This window comes from Pagrus pagrus (genome assembly GCF_965226575.1).
Source record: "Pagrus pagrus genome assembly, chromosome: 3".
NCBI lineage: Eukaryota > Metazoa > Chordata > Actinopteri > Spariformes > Sparidae > Pagrus > Pagrus pagrus.
The window spans coordinates 27,350,116-27,374,627 of record NC_140187.1 but is presented as its reverse complement, the minus strand read 5'-3'; the positions used below and the strand labels follow the sequence as shown (position 1 = coordinate 27,374,627).

The 24,512-nt window shown below is 44.7% G+C and overlaps 2 protein-coding genes across 5 annotated transcripts; one reads left to right on the top strand and one right to left on the bottom strand.

Moving 5' to 3' along the window:
- Positions 1-2,262: 2,262 nt before the first annotated feature.
- On the bottom strand, positions 2,263-7,978 carry fam83d (family with sequence similarity 83 member D). 2 transcript variants are annotated; one of them, XM_084348346.1, is made up of 5 exons: positions 7,783-7,978; positions 6,761-7,321; positions 5,021-5,188; positions 4,715-4,839; positions 2,263-3,560 (listed from the first exon to the last, which is right to left on the bottom strand). In XM_084348346.1, exons 2-5 carry the CDS (start codon positions 7,244-7,246, stop codon positions 2,684-2,686), a joined length of 1,656 nt encoding a protein of 551 aa, XP_084204472.1. In that variant the 5' UTR covers positions 7,247-7,321; positions 7,783-7,978; the 3' UTR covers positions 2,263-2,683. The 2 variants fall into 2 exon arrangements, with proteins under 2 accessions (XP_084204472.1, XP_084204471.1); XM_084348345.1 differs by having other exon boundaries at positions 6,761-7,978.
- Positions 7,979-10,174: 2,196 nt separating this feature from the next.
- zhx3a (zinc fingers and homeoboxes 3a) lies at positions 10,175-23,680 on the top strand. 3 transcript variants are annotated; one of them, XM_084348335.1, is made up of 3 exons: positions 10,175-10,460; positions 18,706-21,616; positions 22,149-23,680. In XM_084348335.1, exons 2-3 carry the CDS (start codon positions 18,903-18,905, stop codon positions 22,180-22,182), a joined length of 2,748 nt encoding a protein of 915 aa, XP_084204461.1. In that variant the 5' UTR covers positions 10,175-10,460; positions 18,706-18,902; the 3' UTR covers positions 22,183-23,680. The 3 variants fall into 3 exon arrangements, with proteins under 3 accessions (XP_084204461.1, XP_084204462.1, XP_084204463.1); XM_084348336.1 differs by lacking the exon at positions 10,175-10,460 and adding an exon at positions 10,719-11,070; XM_084348337.1 differs by lacking the exon at positions 10,175-10,460 and adding an exon at positions 13,418-13,474.
- The last annotated feature ends 832 nt before the right edge of the window (positions 23,681-24,512 follow it).

Here is a 24,512-nt window from a genome sequence, read left to right as displayed (position 1 = left end):
TGAGGACAGGGCTCTCTCTGGTGGCTGAGACTTGCTAGTGTTACAGCTGCTCATCATCAAGCAGGATCCCAGTAAATTAGTAGAAATAAGCAATTTCTATAGAGACAAAAAAAAAAAATCAAATAAAAAGTAAATCATAGATGTTGCTTTTTAATTGTCACATGTGAAGTGGAATATGCAAGCCTCTCTGTTTACCAGTGAGCCGAGCCTAATAGGTGCAGACTGTTGTGTTGTGGATCCCCCACTGCTTCCTTGATTACAGCCAGTGGTTGCTTTGCAGTAGCCAATTAAAATCAAATACCATTCTCTCACATATTACCACCATTGTATTTACTTGTAGATCAATTCCCTTCAGCTGCGCCATTTTACATAATGAATGCAGAGGCTTTTGATGTGTTTGCCTGGTAGGAGATTCACGCGCCACAGGAGGAGCTGCTGAAAGGCCTGCTGTTCTTACCTTATTGCCATATAATAGTTTGAATTGTGGGCTAATAATGTGGCATCTTTTGCAAATGGAAAACCTTTATAACACTGTTGTTTGTCTTTAAATCCATTCAATATGTCATAGTTAGTTGTTATAATCATGCTAAATATGACCTTTAACTACATTTCTCTGGAAAGCAGGACAAACAGATTAACTTCCTTCACACAACATCAACAGGATTTGTAAATATGAGCTGTTGTCAGTGTGTTTATAATGCAACCCTTTTTATGTTATCATGCGCCTGCTGGACTGTAGAAATGTAGTTAACCAGGCTGAAGTAGTTCATGTGTAAACACAATCCTTCTGTCACCTACTGCTTCCTGCTCTTGATCGTGTACTGAAACAACATGCAACACGTCTCCGTCCTCCATGAATAAAGCTATCTCTAAGCCTTGATATCAGGAAGTTACACCTCGTCTCCTCAATCAAGTTAAATATTAGCCACGTAAAGCTCAGAGTGAGTAATACATTAATAACTCAGATTGTTGAGAGCACACTTGTGACCCGTGCCAGTACACTGACATGTTTTGATCATTCACAGCAGGACCTTTGTGCTTAAGTCCAAGATATAAAAACTGAAGCAGTGTTTGTGCCAGGCTCAGGAACACATAGTGCCCATGTTTTTCCGTGATTCAATTTATGCGGTGATTCATACTAACTTTAAGCAGATTGTTGCTAATATGAGGCTCTTTGAGAATGCTAGCCCACTGCTTCACTGCGACATAAAAAATGCTTTCTTTGACTGTTTAGCCATCTCAAATCCTATTTTTCCGAGAATGATGGCAAGTATCTGAGCGTAACATTACTATTAGAGCCCGACTGATATGTCGGCCTGCAGATTCCATCAGCCGATATTGGCCTATCACATATTTATCAGTTATGAAACCTTTTTTATACAGAACATAATGCAGTAAAAGATACTTGCAGTGATTTATAATTATTGAATTCCCAGTAGAGATTGCTGTTTCTGTTCACAGATGTCATTTTGGGCAGTAAAGTTTATTGTTAGATTGTAGAATATCTCAATACCTGCAAATTACTTTCCCCACAAGTGTTCGATATTTGATGGATCATTGCCAAAAATGTTTTTGTACATATAAATAAAGAATATCTGCTTATGTATCGCTCTTGGCCCCAAACATACCAACAGACTGTCACGTGTTGAGATTTAAAGATTTAGTTGAATTTAAAAAATTATTAGTCATGTTCAAAGCGAGAAATAGGCTATTAGACTGTAGAGGTCTTTATGACGATAAAATGACGAGGATCATAGATTGTCTTGTACAATTGTTTTTGGAAGTTATACACTGAAATGAGCAAAAAAAACAAACAAACATGAATTAATGAAAAATCCAGTATATAGTTATTATGAAACATAATATAACAGAAAGAAATCAGCAATTGTAAAATCCAATCTGTGTGTGTAAAGAAATCTTAATCTACGCTAGCTGTGACAGAGTTTCTTCTCCAAATCCACCCTAGACAGCAACTGTGATTGGCAACATAATCAGCAGAGGTGCCAGTATCACAGATGCCGCCTCTCTGCTAATTGCATGAAGGCACTGCAGTTTATAGGGCGCAGGTGCTCATTCTCTTTGAGAAGTCACTGTTGGAGGAAGTGCTTTGCTTCCTTGTGTGTCCTGAAACTTCTGGACAAATGTTTCCAGAGACATTCCTCACAAGGACTTTGATTGCAATCTCAAGTACAATTGAGCTAGACATGAACAGAGAGATGAAGATAGGAAGTGGTAGAAAAGAGGAAAAATAAAGCACTCATGTAGCAACAGCTACTAGTTATGTTTATTAGCAAGGCACAATAAGAGCCAACTGCTCTCTGAAATGTTGTTCAATTGCAAATGTGACTAAATAACCAAAACAGCACCTCAATGTATTTTCATTCATTCTACAGCAGATATCATCCCGTGTTAACCACCTCAGCAAATGATATTCATTAAACTGACATGGTCAAAACATGATTATTGCACCGTGTCTTTGGTTTAAGTAATAATTTCTTCAAGATTTTAATGTCATTTACAAATCTGCGTTACCGTTACAAAAAAAAAAAGTTTCCCTGCAGGAAAGACGACAAATAGAAGAAAGCTGAGTTCTACCGCATAAGCCAAAACCATTTATTTGAAACAGAAGATCCGCAAGAAACCTTCCCCCCACCACCCTCCATTGCTTAAATCCCTGAAGACACTAGTGTGCACATCTGGCTCTTGGCCATGTGCCCATGCCCGCACTTTCAACAAGCAGTCTGGGGTTCGGTTCCTGCCCACAGTCTTTGTGTACCCTCTGCCTGCTGGGAGCGCCAGGCCCCTGAGTCATGTTGGTGATGTCTGCTAGCTCTCTCCTCTGGGACAAGGCGCTCACCATGTGCTCGAGCTTGGAGCGGATGGCCGAGTAATGGTACTGGCGCTCTTTGGTCAGCTTGTGGAAGCAGTCCTTTAAGGCGCCGTCTGGAGCTGCCTGGGTGGGCGAGATGTGCCGGGAAGGCCCAGGAGAGGTGGATCCTTTTGGTCCTGGGCTTGCTGCCGTGGTGAGTTCGGGGTGTTGCGTGAGCTGGAGGTCAGTCTGGGTGTTGCTGTCTGTCACTGAGCGGCTGGTCTGAGTGGAGGCGTGGCAGGAAATGATGTGGGGGATCATAGGCGTCTCCACCGCAAGCGGATCTGCAGGGAAAGGGCGAGTGGTGCTACCAGCCAGGATCTCCTCCTGGTCCGTCCAGTTCTCATCTACAGTGGAGGATTCGGACACTGGAATGGTTTTATTTCGAACTGGAGTGGAGGGTTCACACGGGGGGTGGACAGCTACGGCTTGGGGCTTGCGGGTGGGGGTGCTGGTTAGACACACTGGCTCTGCAGGCCTCTCTCTGGCAGGATGAGGGGAGGAGGTGACCAAGTGTTTGAGGAGTAGAGGGTCGTAAATGCCACTGTTCCGCACACTCTGAGGTACTCGGGTGTTTATCGGTAGAGACTGGGCGTAGAGGATGCGGAACTCCTCGTCAAATTTCTCTGTTATCTGACCAGAGAGCTCGATCAGGTTGCTGCTGTTTAGTTTACCATCAGTCCAGTTGAACCTGCACAGGAATGAGATTTAAATGCATGACTGAAATATCTGCTAGTACAGCCTTGATTCCAAAGAAGTTGGGACTTGGGAAATACATAATTCAGAGAGGTAATTTCGAATCTTATAACCACAAGGATTAAGTGCTTCAATCTGTCTCTGTCGTAAAATGATATCTGTAAAAAGAAAATTTAATACAATGGCTTTGACATCGCTTGCAGCCAAAAGGAAACAAAATGAGATGATGAAGACAGGAGGCTGTCGTCCTACACGGGAGTATGACGATTAAGGTCTGCGCACCAAGCTCCACTGGATCTTCTATGAATGATGATGCCATTTACCAGAGAAGGATTGATCGGTTATCTCGAACATAACCTGCTCCAGAGCTGTTTAGGTATGCAGCAAAAATTACCATGGCTACCCCCGGCAAAGAAGTGAACCAGCGTCGCAAGGTCACGTTCACAAATACGCAAATGCAGGCAGTTGAAAATCGTCTGCCAGTGCTGAATGTGGGCAGTGCAGGATCTGAACTCTGTTTGCTGGTGTGTAGTTGGTTTGTGGGGTGAAGCACACACACGTCTTTGGTTGTGGCTGCGACTTTGCAGGTCAAAATTCACCAAAGCTGAACTCTACACAAAGTCAAGATGCGGATTTGCTTCGCCACTGATTGGGAATATTTTTTTGAGCCTTCGTGTCCATGGAATGGAGGTGAACGGGAGGCGAATACTGATTTCCTGTATGTGTGACCGCGACCTATTACTGAAAACCCAGGGCTGACCCTGAAGTTACCCCGGTAACAGCAAATCCTGCCTCGTAGTACAGGGATCAGGTGTATTTTGAGCATTCCACATCTTTCCCAGTCTTTTGTTGCCTCTGTACCAACTTGTTCGAAAATTCAGATTTAGCATATATTTACATAAATCCCAAAGTGGATGAGGTTAAATAAATGCTCTTTGTACTGTTTTCAATTGAGTCTATGTCAAAATGGATGAGCACATCATTGCAAGTGTCCCAACTTGTTTGGAATCAGGGTTTTATTATCCAAACCCACTTTAATCCTCCTAAATTACAATCTGGAAAATCTGGAAGTTCTGGAAGGCATTTCAAATCTACATAATACCCAGCTATAGCGTTTGACTTTATGTAAAATGGTTGTCATGCTGTTACCTGTAGGAACCTGTAGCCACTCTGTTTCCATCAATCAGCATGAACCTCTCATGAACCTTCCCAGTAATCCTCGCTCCTGATCTCATGTAATAAGTTGTACCTGTTATGGTTCGCACTCTCATTTGCTGTGCGGATTAAAAGAGAGAGAGAGCGCGAGAGAGAGAGAGAGAAAGCAGGAGTGAGTGATAAGTGCGGACCCGCCCAGTCATAATGAGATCTTAAAAGGACATATTTGTGTTTGATGCCATCTGATGTTGGCATTGTGCACAAAGAGCCACACCCAGTTTTACCGAACCAACCACATACCCGAAGGTCATCCAGGCGAATGCCGACATTTTTGCACATCTTGAGGAAAGCAGGAGCACATGACTGGTCCAGCAGGATGTAGACAGGGACTTTACGGTTGGAGCACGCCTCCTGCAGATCCTTAAAGATATCCAGGTCTGTCAGGGAGTCTGTAACTATGGCAATCACCTGCAGTGGAAAATTACAGAGGTAATATAATAGAATTCCTTTTAGGGCCGCAGCCGCACTCTCTCACATGCAGCACATGACTGTTTTTATTATTATCAAATGCAGGGCCTTATTCAAACAGAGCTGTGAATCTCTGTCAGACACACTCCCAGTAATGTGTGTGCTGATGAGCTTTCTATTGACTAGGGTCTGTTACCATGGCAATCGGCAGTAACGCTTGGTCAGCAAACAAGTTACTTTTATACCAGAGACAAGTAGGTGCACTGTAGGGCCAGCCTCCATTTTCCTGAGCTCAGGATTGCACTGAGACGTCTCTTTTTCGCGAGGAAGAAAGGAATTTCACATGCTGTGGTAAAGGTTGTGTGTCGAGGATTAGACACGGATGTTTACAGATCTCAGATTTATTGCTTCAAACTGGTGTTATCCACATGCAGCTTTGTCAAGAGTTCCCCGCCTTGTTTGGATGATGGTGTGTGGGCGCTTATTTTTAGGAAAATGTGTAAAAACACGAGTTAAATTTCACAGAAATACAGGAGCGGGCTGTTCCTGTGAGCCGACCAGTGACGGTTAGATGCAGTGTGTTGTTACAGTCAGGAACAATAAAGGCCGTGTGCAGTGAGCGCTTCAACATCACAAAAGGACAAACGATCTAACGGTTAAACTTGGACGAGAATATTTTTCTGAGGTTGCCAGGGCTCTGTGTATACACCACCACATTGTATGTGTAAAGGGGAGAGAAAATCCAGTGTTTAAAGCTCTCTAATGAAAGAGGGAATGCAAACTATCATGGAGGGGAGCAAAGCAAGTCAGGGCACATCTGGCACGCAGGCCCTCCACAGGCCCGAGGTGCTGCTGCTGCAGCCGCACACTCCTTTCATGCTGGTATGATTCCTTTCAAAAGCAGAGCTGGACTGACAGCTCGCATCAGGAACATCAGCATGAATATTCATGCTCTCTTTTTGTTTGTTCCATCCTTTTGGTCACTACTTTCTTTCTGATAAAGATTTCAAAAGCCTGAACTTCTACATTTCAGACTGATCAAGGAAATTCCACGGGGACAATCTGGCACATATTTTAACTAGGATGATACAAAGAAGATTTTCCCTCCAAAAATAAGTGACTATATATACACACATACACACACACACACGCACGCACACACTTGCTTTATTTCGTGGTGGGGTGGATGTTTGATGGAATATCAATTTGAGTGTGACAAACAGCCAAAATAATAATCCTGTTTGAGGATGATAGCACACAAACACATGCTGTCACACCATCACTGGAGCCCGTAGGCCTAGAAAACACTATAGGAACTATATTAATACTACAGTGTGAAATAATACCAGCGTGCATAATACTATACAATAATCTATACAACTAGATATTTTGCGGTATTTCACTTCAGGAAGATTAAAATGAAAAATAAATACTGTGAATATGGAACCGTGCCTGCAGGGTGGTGTTTTTTTTTTAAAGGAAATAAAATAATAAATTGCCAAAAAATAATAGGATTGTAAAATGTAATTATCATGTGAACCAGTTGTGTTATAACAGTTTCTTCGTGCATACCTCTCTGGCACTTTTAATCATACGCCTGGCAGCCTCCTTGCAGCTGTAGATGCACTCCCCGTAGCTGGGCTGGAAGTGCGCCACGGCCCGTGTGACTCCCCGGTAGGAGCCGGCGGTGAAGGCGGGCCAGCCCATCTCCAGCAGCGGCGGCTCCACATCTGACACCTCGGGGAAATAGGTGACGGAGGAGCAGTCCAGGGAGCTGCTGACCGACTGCTCCAGAGTCAGGTCCTCCCCGTGGAGGGACACACACCGCGGGGCCACGGCGGCGCTCCTGATCCGCTGGATCTCATCGTCCGACAGAAAGTTGGGGATCCTCTCCTTCCTGAGAAAGTCCACAAAGTTGTCGAGCCCCCCGGACAGCAGCTCCTCCAGAGCCAGCCGGTGTCTCTCGTTGTACAGCTCCTGCAGGTTCAGGTCGTCGACCCCGGTGTGTTTAGGACCCAACCTCAGAGGTGAGTCGTCCAGGACCTGCGACATAGCCATCTCTGTGGATGTTGATCCCCTTTCCCTCCAGCAGACTCTAACGTACCGCAGGTAGCAGACAGGTAACGTTTTGACCTACAGGAAGACAAGTTCGTATTTCGTTTTTTTCCCTCCGTTCCTGTACCTCGTGGATCCGTATTGGCTGTTGGACGGTCGTCAAAGTGGGATGGCGTCTCCGGGCTCGCTGAGCCGCACTGTCAGTCTAATGTAAAGCCGGTCTCATTGGCTCGTTTGGAGGCAAACAAGCCTCGCGCACGTCCCTCTGCTCTGCCCTGATCCGGTTACACCGCAGAGAGCAGGCCAGAGCAGGGAGCTCTCACTCTGAGGATTTTTCCTGCTCTCACGGCCGCTGGGACTCCCTGAGACCTGAATCTTAAACCTTAAATCTTAGTGAAACAAAAGTTCGTGTGAAGATTTTTTTTTTTTTAGTGGTGTAGCACCACTTTCAGTTTTATGGCGTGAAACATAAAACACAAACTCTGAGCCGGTGGTCCTCGCTGTTTTAGCTAATCGGCGGTCTTGTTTACAATACTTACAAAAAAAACAGCGTTGCGTAATGCTTGTGGTTGAGGTTATTTTAAAACGCTTCCAGGTGTGGGATAGCCTACACTCAGGCCAAGTCGGCCCATTGACCGTGTTGAATCACAAACTCAATTTAATAGATATGTTGTGTTTATCCGGAAGATATCCAGTCATGAAGATATCCAGTTGTGCTATGGTCACTGAAAAAGTGTCAAAAACCGGGGAGATCACGTGAACAGTTTACCACCTCTGTGCGCCGCCTGCGGGTAACCATAGCAACAGTATCCGCCTCTGTTGGATGCTGCGCGTTAACGTAAAGGGACAAAAAACTACGTGAAATGCTCCTGATTTTGAACACAGCACACTTTGTTCTAACTATGGCACAGGCGCGTTAATACAGGACAAGCTGTCCTGATGTATAAAAATAATGGATTCTGTGGAATGTATAAATAAATAAACTCCATATTGCCTCCATTGGTATAAACCAGCCCATCAGGTAGTTCACCTTGTAGGCCCATAATTTAATTTGTATTAGCTGTAGTCTACACAAGGCTTGCAGGTGAACAGACAGGCCATCTAAACTTGAAGCATGGTAAAGGTTAAGTGGATTTGGAGACACCTGTGGTGACTGCTGGTCCCTCATGTCGTGTGCATCAATGGGGTTACATACATTTGAGCCTAAATCTGCAGCATCAAGTCTTGCAGAACATTCAGGAAATGTGAAAATGAAATGTAAACCGACAAACATAAACAAACAACTGTGTTTTTGATTTAGGAGATAATCAAGAGATCTCTTGGGAGCCTCTAATCTGTTCAACCCAGATAATATCCTGTGCATATAGGCCTACTGGGCCGGAAAGGCAGGCCTGCAATAAAGGAGCCAGAGCCGACACATCCAGAGGAATCCAACACACACTCGCTCCCCCAAACTGCCCAACAGAAGGCAAAAACAGTGCAAAGATGCTAAAAACAAAAAAAATCAAATATTGAGCGTTGACCACACCATCACTTGATCACCATAGTATCAGCATACTTGTGCACTGAATGTATTGTTGTAACAAGAAATGTTACATTTTGACATATTTGACACGTGTTTTTTTTAATTGTAGTTCAATCATGTAAAACGACACGTCTCACGCCTGCAGACCAGAACCACAGGCATGGTTTTTATTTTGCTATTGAGTGATTCATCTTGCTGATAGATAATCTTTGTTGTTCCTGACTGTATACAGCCACAGCTACAGGCAACGTCTGAACCCAGTCAGGACAAAGTGGGAGGGAAGAGAAAACCATGTTTCCTAAATAATGGAGGCCTGTAGTGGCTCTATATGTTTCTGCTCTACAACAGACAGCGAGGATGTTGTTGTCTACTTGTGTTGTTTATGCTGCAGGCCTCCAGCTATAGTCCCCCTACCTGTTACACATACACATGTTATATTATATTACTATATTATAAGTGGACATATAATGTGTTTAAAATACTAATTTGCTTTAGAGTTTCCTTATAATACTTCATGTTATTTATGTACTATTACAACAATAATACATCTCTCTTCTTGGTATGACTTGTTGATATGTTCTCTTTATATCCTTCTGAAATACATTACCATACTTCTTTTACTTTTTAAAATTAGACCCTTTTTTCTAAACATGTCCAGATCTGTTTTGGGCCTGTGCGCTTTTCCCAGTGCGCTTTTACGCACAGCAGGCCAACAAGGTCACGAGGGTCACAGCCGTATAGCCCCTATTACGCAACAAGACATAAGTAACATTGGTCATTTGATTGAAGGAAATGTCTCCTCTCTTTATGTTTAGCTTCAAAAATGGACATGAACAACTAGGCTCCATTTACTGTGCATCTGCGTAAATTGCTGTACCACTATTACGCGTGTGCGTAAAAGTCTATTTTAAGCCGGTAGGCTAATAGGCCTGTGCTTGAAATGACAATTCCCACAACGATTAATATTCATAGTAGCCCATCAAGAGATTTTTCTTTCATTTTCTAAAGACGGCAGCCATCTATTGAAAAAGCATGTGACCTAATTAAGAGGACCTTTTGGGTGATGAAGCTGAGTGAAACGGCAGATCAGTGAACTCCTGTCAAATCCCACATTTACACAATACAATCCATCTGCTCAGCCTGCTTCGCGGCGCCATTGTAGCTATGTATAACCCAATCTGTTAGAGCACTGCCTTACCCCTATAACGACATACCCAAATGTGCACTGGGCTCAGTATACGTTCCCCCCCTCCTCCTCCTCCTTCTCCTCCTCCTCCTCGTCCTCCCCTTCTACACACACACACACACACACACACACATCCCCATCTCATCCCCGCCCCTCTCCAAAATTTTAGATGAAAGGGCTTTTGGATTTTGGATGACGCTCCGAATCACGTGTTCATAGGAAATACACTCGCTATAATTTTTTTGGAGCTGCCTCGTCCTGCACCGCCGACCATAGTTGTTTTGCCGTCTCCATACAGTGTGGCAGAGGGGTGGATAGGTAATGTAATGTAATGTACCTTGCCGTGGTCACTGACGGGTTCACGCCAGTTCACCGGGTTCACTTGAGGAGAGCTCCCACCCCCTGCTCGCCTCCTCTTCTTCTCAAAACGCAACGATCGGAGCTTATCCAATATTATTCATTTATATATTAATGTCGGATTCCATTTTTTCCCACCGACTGTTGAGGTAAGGACACATCTACTCTTCCGAAACGCGAATACCTCCCATTATTGGCGAGGTGCGATCTCCAAAGTTGTTTACTGAAATTCCGCCTCGCTATTGAATATTGAATTTTCATCTGGTGCTGTAGTCAAGGCAGTTTATATGAAGTCGCCAATGTATAAAATGGCGACAGTAGGTGGAGGAGGGGGGTGGAGGATTTTTGGGAATATTCATAAGGTTATATAGAGTGCCAGATCGCCTTTGGCAAGTGGGCTCCGAGGCGGTGTGTTGCCCCACAGCCTTGTGAATGGAGTGAAACGGGTTAACTCGTCAGTTTGTTACAGTTACAACAGCGGATCCTCCGTGTGGCTGACTGTGCGCTCCTTCTCGCGCTATACAATGTGGCGTATCTGCTTATTTTATTGCACAACGCGCTGTATTTCCCCCACTGCTCTGTTGAGTGTGCGTGCTTTTAGTTGTGAAAGACTTCTGAACACAGTGCTATAGCGGGCTTATCGACTGATAGAAGAAGCCTCCGACTCCATAGACGTTCAAACTGCACGCCAACTATCAATTTTCATCTATTGATCGCTCACTCTCTCCACACATTTCTTCCTCCTGCCTGAGCAGAAAGGTAGGCCTGTGTGTGTCTATGCACAGGACTCTTTTTCTTTCATTTCCTCCTCTTCCTCCTGCCAACATGTGCTGCTGCCCTACTCACACACACACACACCACACACACACACACGCACACACACACACTCACATATACAATACAGTAAGGGGAGCTGCTCGTTTCAGGAGCGCGCAGGTATTTTGCAAACTGTGGATTGTCGTTGAGGCGTTGTGTTAAAAAATACCAGTTCCTGTACACGATCAGATTTTCTATCTGTGCATAAATATTGACCCAGCTTTGAATGCCATGTGTCTCCCTCTGCCTTCAGGGGAGGGACCTCTGTGCTGACTAATGTTGCCTCCGTGGATCATGTGTGGGTCCATAACACAAGAGACAAACCCCAAATATCCGAGCAGCCAGCTAGACAGGCATGAATCACTGGAAATTTTTGGAATGTGTTTTAATTATTTAACCATGTAAGCTTGTTACATATAATGTAGGTCATGGAAATGACTGCGCAACACTTCAGCCATTGAGGTTTTCCTGAGAGAGTAGGTGTTTGGACTGTGGAGAGGGACTCCAAGCGCGGAGTCCAGTCTCCGCTGGACATTTCTGCACTCCGATGGTTAATTTTCAGGCGTGTGTGATGACCGGCTAAACAAAGGTAAATGAGCTTTCGCTGTGCAGATCTGGCGGATTGGGTTCAGCTTGGCCCAGTGAGTTCAGTGTGTGTGGAGGTTTTCACTCCAGCAGGACGCTTACACTAGGGGAATGTCAATTCCCTTTGTGGATCCCTGGGAACGGTCTTCCATCTCCCTTCTCGGAACTGCTCTAATGAGGCCAGGCATATTGCCTTTCATCCCTCTCTCCCTGCAATTAGGCACAGCTCACAGTTTTCGTTATGGCCACAGCGGAGTGTTTGTATACACAGACACAATGTAGTGGGCCAAAGACTGCCCACTCCCCTCTGCAAAAAGCAGCGTCTCTGCACATGCCACCCCTCATATACCTGGAAACTGAACTTTTCAGGATTTGCTGTACTGTTTAACAACAACAGTCAGTGTGGATGTTATGTTTGTGTGTGCCTCCCACAGCTCAAAATGAATCCACTGCCAGAGAATACCGAGGAAGGTCATATGGTCATGATTTGCCGATTTAGCTGACATGGAGTGTATAACATTCCTTGAGTTCAGAGAAGAAAATCAACTGTCTAATGCCAACCAGATCTATTTTCCAGCCGTTTTTATACAAATAAGCTTTCATGATAGCAGCATACCTCCTGATCCTCACAAAAAAAATCGCCGCAAACCAATCCAGAGTCCTATTTTCCCCAGCAGAAAGGACGGCGTTGTGTACAGGTTCACTTTTATTGGGGTCTTTCACCCTTTTTGGTATTGCTTTTGTCGTCGGACCAATGCCGTATCGAAGCCCAGACCGCTCAAAAGCCCCACTAAAACAGCATGTTTGCACAGTTCCAACCAAAAGAAACGCCCGTGCACTGACGGGGGGAAAAAACCTTGGGGCTAGTGGGGAAAGAGCCCCTGCCACTTTCTCTGTCCCATGCAAGAAAGATTTGGTCAGCAGGAGCTGGCATTTGCCAGTCTTTGGCACTTAGAGGAGGCTGTGATGTCAGCCATTTTAGGATGGACAGTACAATGTGCGGTACGCCGCCATCTTTCTTCCTTTTCTTCTTAAGTTGCCAAATGAATGCCTGTAGTCTTGGCTACAGAACTGAAGAAGTTATTCATCAAAAGTGATGTAAAAGGATGCATGACTCAGAATTTTTTTCTCTGCGCACCATGGTTTATTTGTCTGTCATTCATCTGGGCCACAGATAGAAGGGTTCGAAGAACAATGTAAGACTTCAACGGCGAGCGCTCACCCTAACACAAAACAGGACCATGCAACAAAGATGCTCAGACAGGCAGAGTGCAGTAGGTATGTGGTGTACGCCACAGTCTCCAGGCCTCTGCACTGATTTAGCGAGACAATAACACTGACGGGAGGTCATTTGCAGCGAGTACAGCTGCGATATTTCTTTCATCAACCGCCGTCATAAAAATAAGTACAGCGGAGCGGGGACCTTTGTGTCGCTACAACCTGATTGAGAAAGAAAGAGCAAAGTTTTTGTTGCGGACCTCACCCAAAGTTAGCTGAAAGAGACTTAAACTGTGAATGGACTTCTCAAAGATGGCTGGCGGGGCATGTGGATTAAGTTTGTCCTGCACCGGATGCAGTCCTGTGGATTCAGTGTGTACGTCTGCGTGTGTGTGTCTTGAGGTTGGTGGGTGTGGGCGAGTGACTCCGCTGTGTGTGTGTGTGGCGTGGTGGGCAAGGGGAAGAGAGGGGTTGCCATGGCGATGTTAACACATGAGTGGCACCACCGACTGGTCTCCCAGTGGACGAGGCTGCAGTCATGGAGGTAAGGAGGGGGGGCAGTGTGTGTGTGTGTGTGTGTGTGTGTGTGTGTGTGTGAGGAGGAGGAGGAGGAGGAGGAGGACGAGATTGGCTGACAACACCTGCATCTCACACACTAATTCAGACACCAATACGCACACAAACACACCCATGTAGAAAAAAAAGGAGCCCGCAGTGGAGATGGAGACTCCGCGCTGGAGCGACGGCATGTCCTCAGCTGGACAGGCGGCGAGGACAGCGTGGACTCGTGTGCTGTATTAGCACTGTGCTAAGGACCCTGATGACTCTGAATTGTTTTTCAGCACACGTAACACTGGAGCCTGACACTTATTCATGCTGGCAAGCGTACAGTGTCATTCGTGCACACAAAGATGTCCCCCAGACTGCAACCTGTCCACCCTCACTGTCAATAAAAACTCCACATTAGTCCATGCCGGCATTATGATGGACACAGGAGACACGCAGAAAACAGAACAATCACACTTCGACAGTCAGCCGTCTAAAGGCTCCAGCACTGGATCACGTTTCCCTTATAAATGAGGCGCCATTGTTCCCAATCTCTTCTCTGTGCAAGACAGTAATTGCTCTCCGTCTCTGGCTTATATTTGGGTGTCCAGCTGATCCACTCACATGACGTTAATCTATTTAATGGACATTTGGCAGAAAATGTTCTCGCTAAACAGATTTTTGATCATTCAGATGTATCTGTCAGGAGTTCCCCCCTCTCTGCCCCAAACCCCCCAGAGGACGCCGGGTCATTGTTTTTGGCAGATTTTTGAGGCAGACAACCGCGGATCACTGTCAAAGATAATTACACGCAAAACAAATATTTTCATAGGTGAGAAAATTTATGCCCATTTTTTGTGTGCGTGTGTGTTTTTGTAGCTGTTTTCTGCGACTGTCGCGTCAAGAGACTCCTTGCCAGTTATTCAGTTCAAAGAGAAAGACAGATCGGAGCAGGTGCTAAATGTTGCGGAGGTGAGGAGGGAGTGTGTGTGGAGACGTGTGCCTACGAGGTGTCAGCGGGGAGGAATATTGAAACAGCAGAGCCTGTCATCATCATCAGTCATCCTCTCACTTCACTCCCCAAATGTCTGAGTTTTGTCTTCCTTTGTCCTTCTTCCTCCTCCAGCCGTCACATTCTCATTCATGTGACAGGCGGCACAACAGAAACACCAATCTCCGTTTGTTAATGTCAACTGTAGGTGACCCAACAATCTGGGAGCGTCTGAATCAGTGGACTGTTTTGAATTAAATTTTAATGTTTAGCAACCACTTTGCAGCCTCGCCTCCCTTTTCCGCTGGTAGCAGCTTGCTGTAGATTGGGCATGTTTTTCGTGTTGTAATATTGTAATTACTGCAGCAGTTTATGAGGTGATGAAAGGGAATACATGCTGCTTTCTTTCAATTGCTTCGCTGAAACGAGAGCAACACACTCAGCTGTTCGCCGTGTTAAAGTATGGAGAGTATAATTAAATATTAATGAGATGTAAATATAATATTGTTATGGAAATGACAGTGTAAGAGCACATAAGAGAGGCCCTCCTGAAAATCTTAAAGCTGCTATTAAATCAGGCGGAACGTATAAACCCCATCAGAATTTAAACCTAGCCTAATCCCATTTGTTTTGAAACGCTTGTTTTTGAAAAGTTGAATGGTGGAAACGTGGTTGGGGTTGGGCGAACAAGGCCCCTCCGCTTACGCTGAGCGTGGGTGTTCGGAGAGCACGTCTGAGAGCTCTGCCACTTTCCCTCACTTCACATACGACTCCCCCGGTCCGCTGAGATGAAAAGAGTTTCCTCCCCCTGTGCCACCGAGCCAGTGCCAGTGCTAGGACGTAAGACACACTGGGGACAGTGATCGTCTGAGCGTTGTCTACCTCGCCGCTGAAACACAAGGCCTAGCTTTTCAGAGGCAACCATTCAATGGCTCCCTGTCTGGGAAGCCCTTGTCTTGTGTCTGATCGCACGTCTCACTCCGCCAGATAAAGCAGCCCATTCTTTTGATAGGTGACCTGATTCTTTATGTAACCTTTCTCAACTTTTGGCTTGTCTTGGGTTTTCTCATGCAGGAAGTGGAGTGTTTTTCCGGGGAGGGGAGCCGTCTGTACTAGGCCAGCGTCTGTCTCGTCACAGACAGGCGTCCCCTCCGGGGGCTGTTCCACCGGTCACAGCCCGCCGCCGTGACCAAGTTACCTTCGCCATCACTTTATTATCTGTAACATCCTGGCGTACAGTGTGCTGTCTGTGTGACAAACACAATGAATCACTTCAGCGCAGCTAACACTAAGCCGACACTGATTTTTCACAAACTTCTATAGCATGGTGACATCTCTCACGCAGATGTTTCAAATGTGCATGACTACATCCCTCTGTAGCGTGAAAGCTCACTCCTAAATCCCTCGTTCAGTGGAACAAACTCAATGAACGCTGTGTCCTCACCAGGGGTTAATCGAGTGTGCCGTCAGAGGATATCATGACCTCTCTGGCGGCAAAACATACAGCACATGCCCGCGTCTGGATGCAGTGAACCGGGATTACTGCATAAGATGCTGGTGACCTAGTTTTTTTGTTGTTTGTTTGTTTTGTTTTGTTTTAGAGGGGTTTTTTTTTCTGTCAGAAAGCAGCAGCCGAAATGAAAAGAGGTATATACAAGGAGGATGTCACAGTCTGTCTGGGATCAGTGTGTACTGTTGGGCCGTCATTTGAGGGTTTTAATTCTGGAACAGGTTCATCTTTTATTTACCAACCAGCCGGCCATGGTGAACACGCACGTGGATGCAGTAAAATGAAAGTCTGTGAAAGTGCTTCGCACTGTGTACAAACGCAGCGTGACAACAAAATCTGCTGAAAAGTATGTGAAAGTGTTTTCTTTGTATCAGACAAAATGCAGCGCAAGATGTTGAGGTATGCTAGATTTCAACAGAAACTAGTTTTCGGGTGGTATGGTGGCTGAATTTGTGCAGCTGATGTTATTCCCAGAATGACAAGCTTGCAGGAGAATGTAAAGCCTGCGTGATATGGATAGATGATGATAGGTTGAGAGCAGTTTTCAGCAGCATGTCACACATCAACACTTCTGCAGTCTCAGAAAGGAAGATGTAAGTGATTTACTGAGGCTGTGTGTGCGTGTTTCTGTGTCTCTGTGTGTGTGTGTCAAAAGTTCATGCAGCGGGCAGAGGGTGCAGAGCCCCGTCTCCACTTTGATATTTTTCTCTCATCATTTGTTTCACATATTTTGTACGTTCCAGTGCTAAAGTAACTATAAGAACCAGCTGTACATCTAATGAAACACTGGCTGGAGTGTATCCATTGTCTTTTCCTACGAACTTTGTTAAATATTTGTGGCTATGTGAAAGAAAAGAGGCTTGTTTTCTGCTTCATAATGCGGAGAAGAGAAAAGAGAAATGTTGAAGACTGCAGAGACAATCCATATCCATCCGTATGTCTGGAGTGTTATAGGGAGGGAAAGCCTGTGGATGTGGTTTGCTAATGGCTTTGTGCAGCCGGTGATGTGTGTATTGTATTTGTATGCATGCATGAGACGCCATGCTGCTTGTTGAGCACATGTAGGATGAGATTGTTTGAGCCTGCAGCTTGCAAATGGCTTCAGATGAGTTTGTAGTAACCTCCTCAGACCTTATGAGAATGTTTCAGGTCCGTAATAGAACTGTTGTTGCTGGGGCACGCACACACACACACACACACACACACACACACACAATCACACACACAGTCACCTGATTTCCCCTCTTGACACTACATTATGCCAGGAAAGTACACTGTAACATCCAATGTAAAACATATGGCTCACATCCAAGTGTGGCAGTAAAATGCTCACTCTCACCCGCAAAGCCACTTAACCTTCATATTCCTGCTGTACAATACCAGACCAAAGATGAGCAGGACGGCACGTGCATGAGAAAAATTTCAAATATATTTTTAAAAAGGCATCAATTCTCCCTGTAAAAATTCACATAATTTAAAATAATGATATCCACACCATACAAGAGAAGTTTAACAAATATTTTTGCAGACAAACACAAACTGGTGAGCATATTTTTGCATATTTGTGCTTGCTGCAGACAATGTGAAACAGCTGGTAAGGTTAGATACCAGATACGGGCGCTATCAATTTAGAGTGGTCGAGTGCATCCCACTCAATAGATGCAAAATCCCTGAGGTAGTTTTTCAGACAATATTTATTTACTGATATTAAGTTTTTTCTGGAGGGAGGCTTGTGGCATCTGGCACAAAAAAAGATCCATAACACAGATTCAAACACAGCACATCACACTTACGTGATATTAAATTCAGCTTTACTGCATTTTTATTGCATGTTTTTGTTAATATCACAAAGCTTTACTAAAAATAATTCAGTGGATACATGCCATCAATGATTAGGGGAGCCAAACCTATGGCAACAGTGAAGAAAAACAACAAATATCCCAGAGATTAGACTGTCTTTTCTGGCTCTGTCGATTTTCATGCTCTTTTTTTCTGAATTCATAAGAAGTGACAGCTAGACAGAAGTCTGTAAATCCAAGTAAATAACAAGAACACTGACAGGCTGCAATGATTGTAGTGTACGTGTGTGTGTGTGTGTGTGTGTGTGTGTGTGTGTGTGTGTGTGTGTGTGCGTGTGTGTGTGTGCATTTCTCTAAAGTATTTTAATTATTGAAAAGCCTTTTTCTTTGTAGATTTCTTTGAAATATTTAGTGATCAATATCTTTCAGTAATTATATAATCAGCCAAATTTAATTTTAATTTTAAAACCTTAAAAATAATGTGAACTCTGATGGCACTTTTTAAAAATAATGTGTCTAGTGAATGCGATCCTCTTAACGTCTTTCAGTACAGTAATTTAATGTAGCCTTCATTTTGGATTATGAGCATAATGCAAATGGATTTTTTTCCATAAAAGAAGAGCCAGAGACTTTACTTTAGTGTTGTAATTGCTGATAAATACCACCTACACTTATCACACTGTATTTCCACCCACACTTAATATCGTGTGTGGGGCTATTAGCTTCCAATACATCCTGCTTACTTTTATATGTCGTGGCTTAATATTTCATATGTTTTTCAATATTTTGCCCAAAGCAGAGACTATCAATCTACTATCCATGTAGGAGAGGTTTTTTACCTGCCATTTTGTTGTGCCGTAATGCCCTTTCTTTTTCTGTTATTACATCTTACGAGTTACGTCTCTCTTTTTTGTACTCTTTTCTCACAGGTTCCTTGGGAGCTGTTAAACTTGTCCATGTGACAGGAGTCCTAAAGTGGAAGAGGGCATGAAGCAACACTGTGATATCATAGTGGCTGGTCCATGACACTAAACTCCATTCAACCCTCTCCACTCTCCACCCGCCCTCTGTTTTCATCACACGGGACAAGCAATCACTCACTCTCCCATCTACACGAAGCTGCACAATGGCCAGCAAGAGGAAATCCACTGTACCCTGCATGATACCATCCAAATCCAAACATGTGCGTGAGGAAATCATACTGGGCTCGCTACCAGAACTCCTACCAACAATCCCAGAGGATAGCATACTCAGTATCTCTGGAGAAGAGTCTGGCCATTTCTCTCACAGCTCCTCCAAATCCGAAAGTGGCATCGAGATGCAGAAAGGAGGTACATACAGCTGTCCAAAGTGCCGTTTTGAGTCCAGAGATCTGAATTACTTTTTGGATCACATGCACAACTGCCACTTAGACTTCAGGGCCCAGCCCACCTTCTACTGCCTGAACTGTGGGGTGTCAGTCGTCCGCTTTGAGGCTCTGGCTCTGCATAACGCTAACGCCCACCCTAAGATAATGGAGGGCTTAGTCACTGCCTCCCTAACTGTTAACAAGAGGGATGGAGTAACAACAGTGGAGCAAAGCCTCTTCACGGACAGCGGAGAAGAATACAAAGAATCTGGCATCTCCCTCACCAAAACACCGATTGCAAAAATGATGAAAGCCAAGGGGGAGCACAAGAAGATTGTGGTTTCTCACACCGTGGAGGTACGGAAGATAGACACTGGAAAGGATGTAGACCCCAGCATGCTGACAAATGTGCCTGAACTCCAAAACGGGGCTCTCAGTGTTTCTGCCGCCCCAGCTATGCCGAGGACCACTGTCACTCATGTGATTGCGAAGACAGTGTCCAACCAAGTCTTTCACCAGCACACTCCCTCCCTTTACTCTCCCCCCTCCTCTAATTCCAATAAAGACCTTCCAAAGGTGATGATCCCTCTGAGCAGCATCCCCACCTACGATGCTGCCATGGACACCAGCAGCTTTCTCAAGACATCCTTTGGCAAGTTCCCGTACCCGACCAAAGCCGAACTCTGCTACCTAACGGTGGTCTCAGAGTTCCCCGAAGAGCAGATCAAACTGTGGTTTACTGCCCAAAGGCTCAAGCAGGGCATAAGCTGGTCTCCTGAAGAGATCGAAGAAGCCAGGAGGAAGATGTTCAACACTGTGTTCCAGGGCGGAGCACCTCAAAAGCAACCTGCTACACATCGGCAAGTCAATCACATTGTAACCCACCACACTGTCACTGCCCATCCAGGCTCAAAAGGACCAAACTTTCAGATGGCCAAAGTTCCCTATGGTGGTATGAAAACCAGGCCTCTCGGAGTCATACCTACACAGGCAAACATGTCAACCAACCCCCATGTCACTAGGGTCTCGTATTCAACTCCAATTGTCCCCCCAGAGTTTCCATCCACAGTCAGAACAACAAAGGTACTGACCAAGAATACTCAACCCACTGTGGAGCCAGACAAGAGCAATGGCATCAGCCTGGACATTGCTGGGAGCAGTGGTTGTGTCAGTAGCACCAGCAGCAGTCGAAGCAGCAGTAGCAGCAGTAGTTGCAGTAGTAGCAGCAGCATCAGCAGCTATTCCAGCAGTAGTAATGGTGGTGAGACTATCACCAGGAAACTGCTGCTTAACAGCAGCCCGACCAACAGCATCAACAGCATTGCAACTTGCTCTACCAACATTAGCAATAATGGGGAGCACTGTGTTGCTGACACCAATGGAAAACCAAATGTCAAAAGCAACAGTTCACCAACTGGATTGGAGGGTTCAAACAGTACCAAGAATCAAGTGATCATCGATAACACCAGCAAATCCAACATCATGTGTAACAATCATAACAGCGGCATCATCAGTCCACAAGAGCATGCCAACACCGCAAAGCCCGACAACGAAAGCAACGACTACATACACAAGAACAACAACAGCAGTATTAGCAATGAATATCCCAGTACTACCTGTAATGACAGTGTCCCTAACCTTAACCATGCCAGCAAATCCCCAAATGAAAGCACCAGCACTACTGTCATTACAAAAAGCATCTCATCCATTTTGGATGAGGGTAAAGGCAACAAGGACTTTCCCATAAAAGGCATGTCAATCTTACAGCAACTCATAAAGGAGGAGGACCCATTTGCCAAGGATAGGATCTGCCCTGAGCTGAAAGTTGACCCCATCAAGATCAGCTTCAAGAGGCTGAAGATGAATGAACCAGAGACTACATCTGAGGGTGCACATAAAGAACATAAGTCTGAGATAGCTGAGGTGTCTACATCTCAGCCGTCTTTCTCACCCCCCTGGAGCAACAAGAGTCCCCAGCAGCTGCACATCCTCCGACAGGTTTTCTCCAACACTCGCTGGCCCAGCAGTCAGCAGTACGAAGACTTGAGCGTCCAGACAGGCCTTCCCAAGTCAGAGGTGGTGCGCTGGTTCAGTGACAGCCGGTACAGCCACAAGAATGGGCAGCTGAAGTGGCTGGAGACCTATCAAAGACCGCCCGCAGAATCAGAGGAAGTGATGGGCCACAGAGGCGCTGAAGCCGAGTCACCAAAGGACTCTCCAGTGGCCAAAAAGAAACTTGTTGAGCAAGACATGAACAAGCACCTTGAGGGAGAAGGGGGACTGAACTCAGGGCAGCGTGTTGTGTGGCAGGATTCATACTCACCGCTGCTAGGTCTGATGGGGTCCGAGGGGAACGGCCAGCGAGGCAGAGCTGAGGAGTCAGCGCAGTCAGGAGTCCTGCAGGATCCCTGGTCAGAGGGAGCGGAGGACCACCAGCAGCCAGTGTCCAGTCAGTCACTCATCGAACAACAGACTGACGCCAATCAGGCCAGGTACTTCTGTCTTAAAGCTAGAATTGCATAGTTTGATAAAAGCTCCTTGAGTAAGATACAACTCTCAGTACCTTGTGATATTTTACAAGCTTAGTGCTATTTATCAATCAAGAAAACAAAACCAATGAAAGCCAGGTGGAGTGATGAAAGCCTGACAGCTTGTTGTTTGTTGTCATTGCAGCATGATGTACAGTAAAAAAGGAGGCAGGAGAAGTGTGTACAGGTACTCATGCTGAGTAGCTTATTCAGACAATCAAAGGTCTGTGTTTAAGAAGCTATTTTTAGATAACTAGGAGTCTGGGCCGTTGAATTATAGATTGAGAGCGCATGCTAATATATGTGAATAAATCATGACAATTGTCTTTGGTGAGGTGGATTTCCAGGAGGCAAGTTAACCCGCACACAGGCATCTTTTTACAATGCTCCCTCCCAAAACCTCACATGTCCAACTGTAATACAATACAACATGAACTCTCCAATCACGCCCTCACAATTTGTGCATGCTCTGTTTGTGTGTGTGTGTTGCTGTTAGGGATCGCCTGAGGATGGAGCTGCTGGAGGTGTGATGAAACAGGCCCGATCCCGCCAGAGGAACATCATGTTTAAAGGCTGGTTTGCTCCCCTGGCCGTGGTCTAATAAGAGTGTTCATAATGACAGCAGATGTGATTGTAGCTGGACCGTTGGACTCTGACTGTAACTGTGAATACCCCCCACCCCTCCTCCTCCTCCTCCTCCTCCTCCTCCTCCTCCGCCTCCTCCTCCTCTTCCATCTGCCATCACTTCCTGCCATCGTCAAAAGAAAGAACTTCTCACCTTTGAGTCCTGTGATGTTTAAGCCTTTCATGCTTCTTTGTGGTTGTGTGGGGAGGGTGCACAATGAGGTCAGTACGAGGGATCAAAGAAAAGAAAGAGAAAAGACGCACACTGACTGGAAAACTGACTTGAATGAGCGAAGATAGGATAGGATAGGGCCGAGAGATATTGTTTTTGGGTCAGAGGGAGAAATATATATATATGATTGAAACTGCACTATAAAAGAGGGTTTGTACTGACTGGACAAACAAAAGATGTGTCGAGGAAATGTTATTGTTGGCTTTGTGATATTTTTTACTTTTTTAGCAACCAGTACTTCAGCACTGCCTTGAACTTTACTTTTTCCGTTATTTGGTTTTTCAATTCTATTTACTCTTCTATAGTCACTGTAAGTCCAGATGCAATCAAACATGGTTTATTTAGATCTGTATAAATGTTGGTGATCACTTCGCAGTTCAGCTACACGCAAGAGACTATATACAATGCACTAATGAAGACAGCAATGCTAAAAATCACACTGCCCCACAGTAAAGGTATTGACAGCTCCGTCAAGATCAATACACTACACTGCCCTGCAAACTGAACAGAGAGAAGCCTGTCACGCTAACGTTGCCTTACTCAGCTCTGTCCATGTGTTTATATGACCTGTATGTCCATCACCTTGCTTTCCAGCTACTGTGCTGTCCTGAAAAAAAAGAAAAGAAAAAAAAACCTGCCAGTGCATCGATGGTCACTGTTAGTCTATATCTGTGAAAAAATCTTGTGCTGCTTTCTGTACACTTGGAGATGTTTAACTTTAAGCTGTAATTGTATCAAATATTGTTACTGGCATAATGTTGTTTAAAGCAAAATTATCAATTTGATCCCTAAACACTGACAGAGTGAGATATTGTGCTAGCTAGAGAGCCAAATGAGGAGATCTTTGCTCTCCTCTGAATTTTCTTGTGTTTATATAAACATACAGTCACTACATGAATCCTATTAAGCTGCATCTTTGTCAAGCTGCTAATAGCTAAGAACGGTGCTATACCATCCAAAGTGAAATTGGAGGTTGATCTCCTACCAGCAGTGTATGCACTTGTGTCGAATGTTACAAATTTATTTTGGTTTGAGATAAATGGAATCTGGACTTACGGTGTTATGATCACTTAAAAAAAACTTTTATGAAATAGTCTGATCATAAAGCACTGTTGTATCATCCTTTCTACACTTCTGAATCTTTACAGAATAAACTGAATACTCACCAAGCAGTCACGTCTCATTATTTTTTTCTTGGCACCTTGCACAAGGAGTGAATACAAATTAAACCACGGATACCAGTCAAATTATTCAGTGTGATGAATGTGAAAGTAACAGGTAAGGCACTGGGATTGGAGAAATGCACACAGCCTCACCTGCTGGTGAGCAGCTGACAATACAGTTTGTGCTGAGAGATGAATTATGGAGGAAAAATTCTTAGTCTGTTTCCATGGCAGGCAGATTTTGCAGAAAAACCTATTTATTTTGTCTGCAAGGTGCATTGTAAGGTATTTAGTCTTTGTTTGCAGATGGTGACCAGAGCTTCTCTATTCGAAGAAGAATGTGCGCTGTGGGCAAAGAGTGGCACAGTGCTGCCAGATGTTGCCACGGAAATAAAATCCTTCTTGAAGAGGGCACAAAGGAAAACTCGAGGAACAGTAGTTTACAGGAATGTACAGGGTTGTAATGAGCCCGGCCACACGTGGTCCGTTTTCAACTGAGAACAAATGCATTCCTTAAGAGCAGTTTACATTAAAGAACAGGATTTGTTCAAACTGTTCAAAAAAAACAAACTGAAGAAAAATGTCTTCACATTTTGTTTAAACATTGTATACAGGGCACCACAGGCTGAGATTTTTCTAAGAAAGTCTAAGCTCGTCTTGCAATTACAAGGGATCAAATGTTTCACAAAGCAAATATGAGGACGCTTTAACTTTGGCAAGACCTTCACAAAGGCTGCTAGTCCAAAACCAACAGGCAGCTGTGATGCTCGAGCAGGAGGGTCCGGTTTTCAAAATGGAAGAAAACATTTGTCTCCAAAATTTTCAAGAAACCTCAAACATA

What these genes read in the sequence shown, in the direction of transcription:
- fam83d (XM_084348345.1), bottom strand. Translation starts at nt 7,246, where the DNA reads ATGGCTATGTCGCAGGTCCTGGACGACTCACCTCTGAGGTTGGGTCCT. An exon ending in TGATTAAAAGTGCCAGAGAG is followed by an intron (nt 5,189 to 6,760) that starts GTATGCACGAAG and finishes TTTCCACTGCAG; the next exon opens with GTGATTGCCATAGTTACAGA. An exon ending in TTCGCCTGGATGACCTTCGG is followed by an intron (nt 4,840 to 5,020) that starts GTATGTGGTTGG and finishes TAATCCGCACAG; the next exon opens with CAAATGAGAGTGCGAACCAT.
- zhx3a (XM_084348335.1), top strand. Translation starts at nt 18,903, where the DNA reads ATGGCCAGCAAGAGGAAATCCACTGTACCCTGCATGATACCATCCAAA. An exon ending in ACTGACGCCAATCAGGCCAG is followed by an intron (nt 21,617 to 22,148) that starts GTACTTCTGTCT and finishes TGTTGCTGTTAG; the next exon opens with GGATCGCCTGAGGATGGAGC.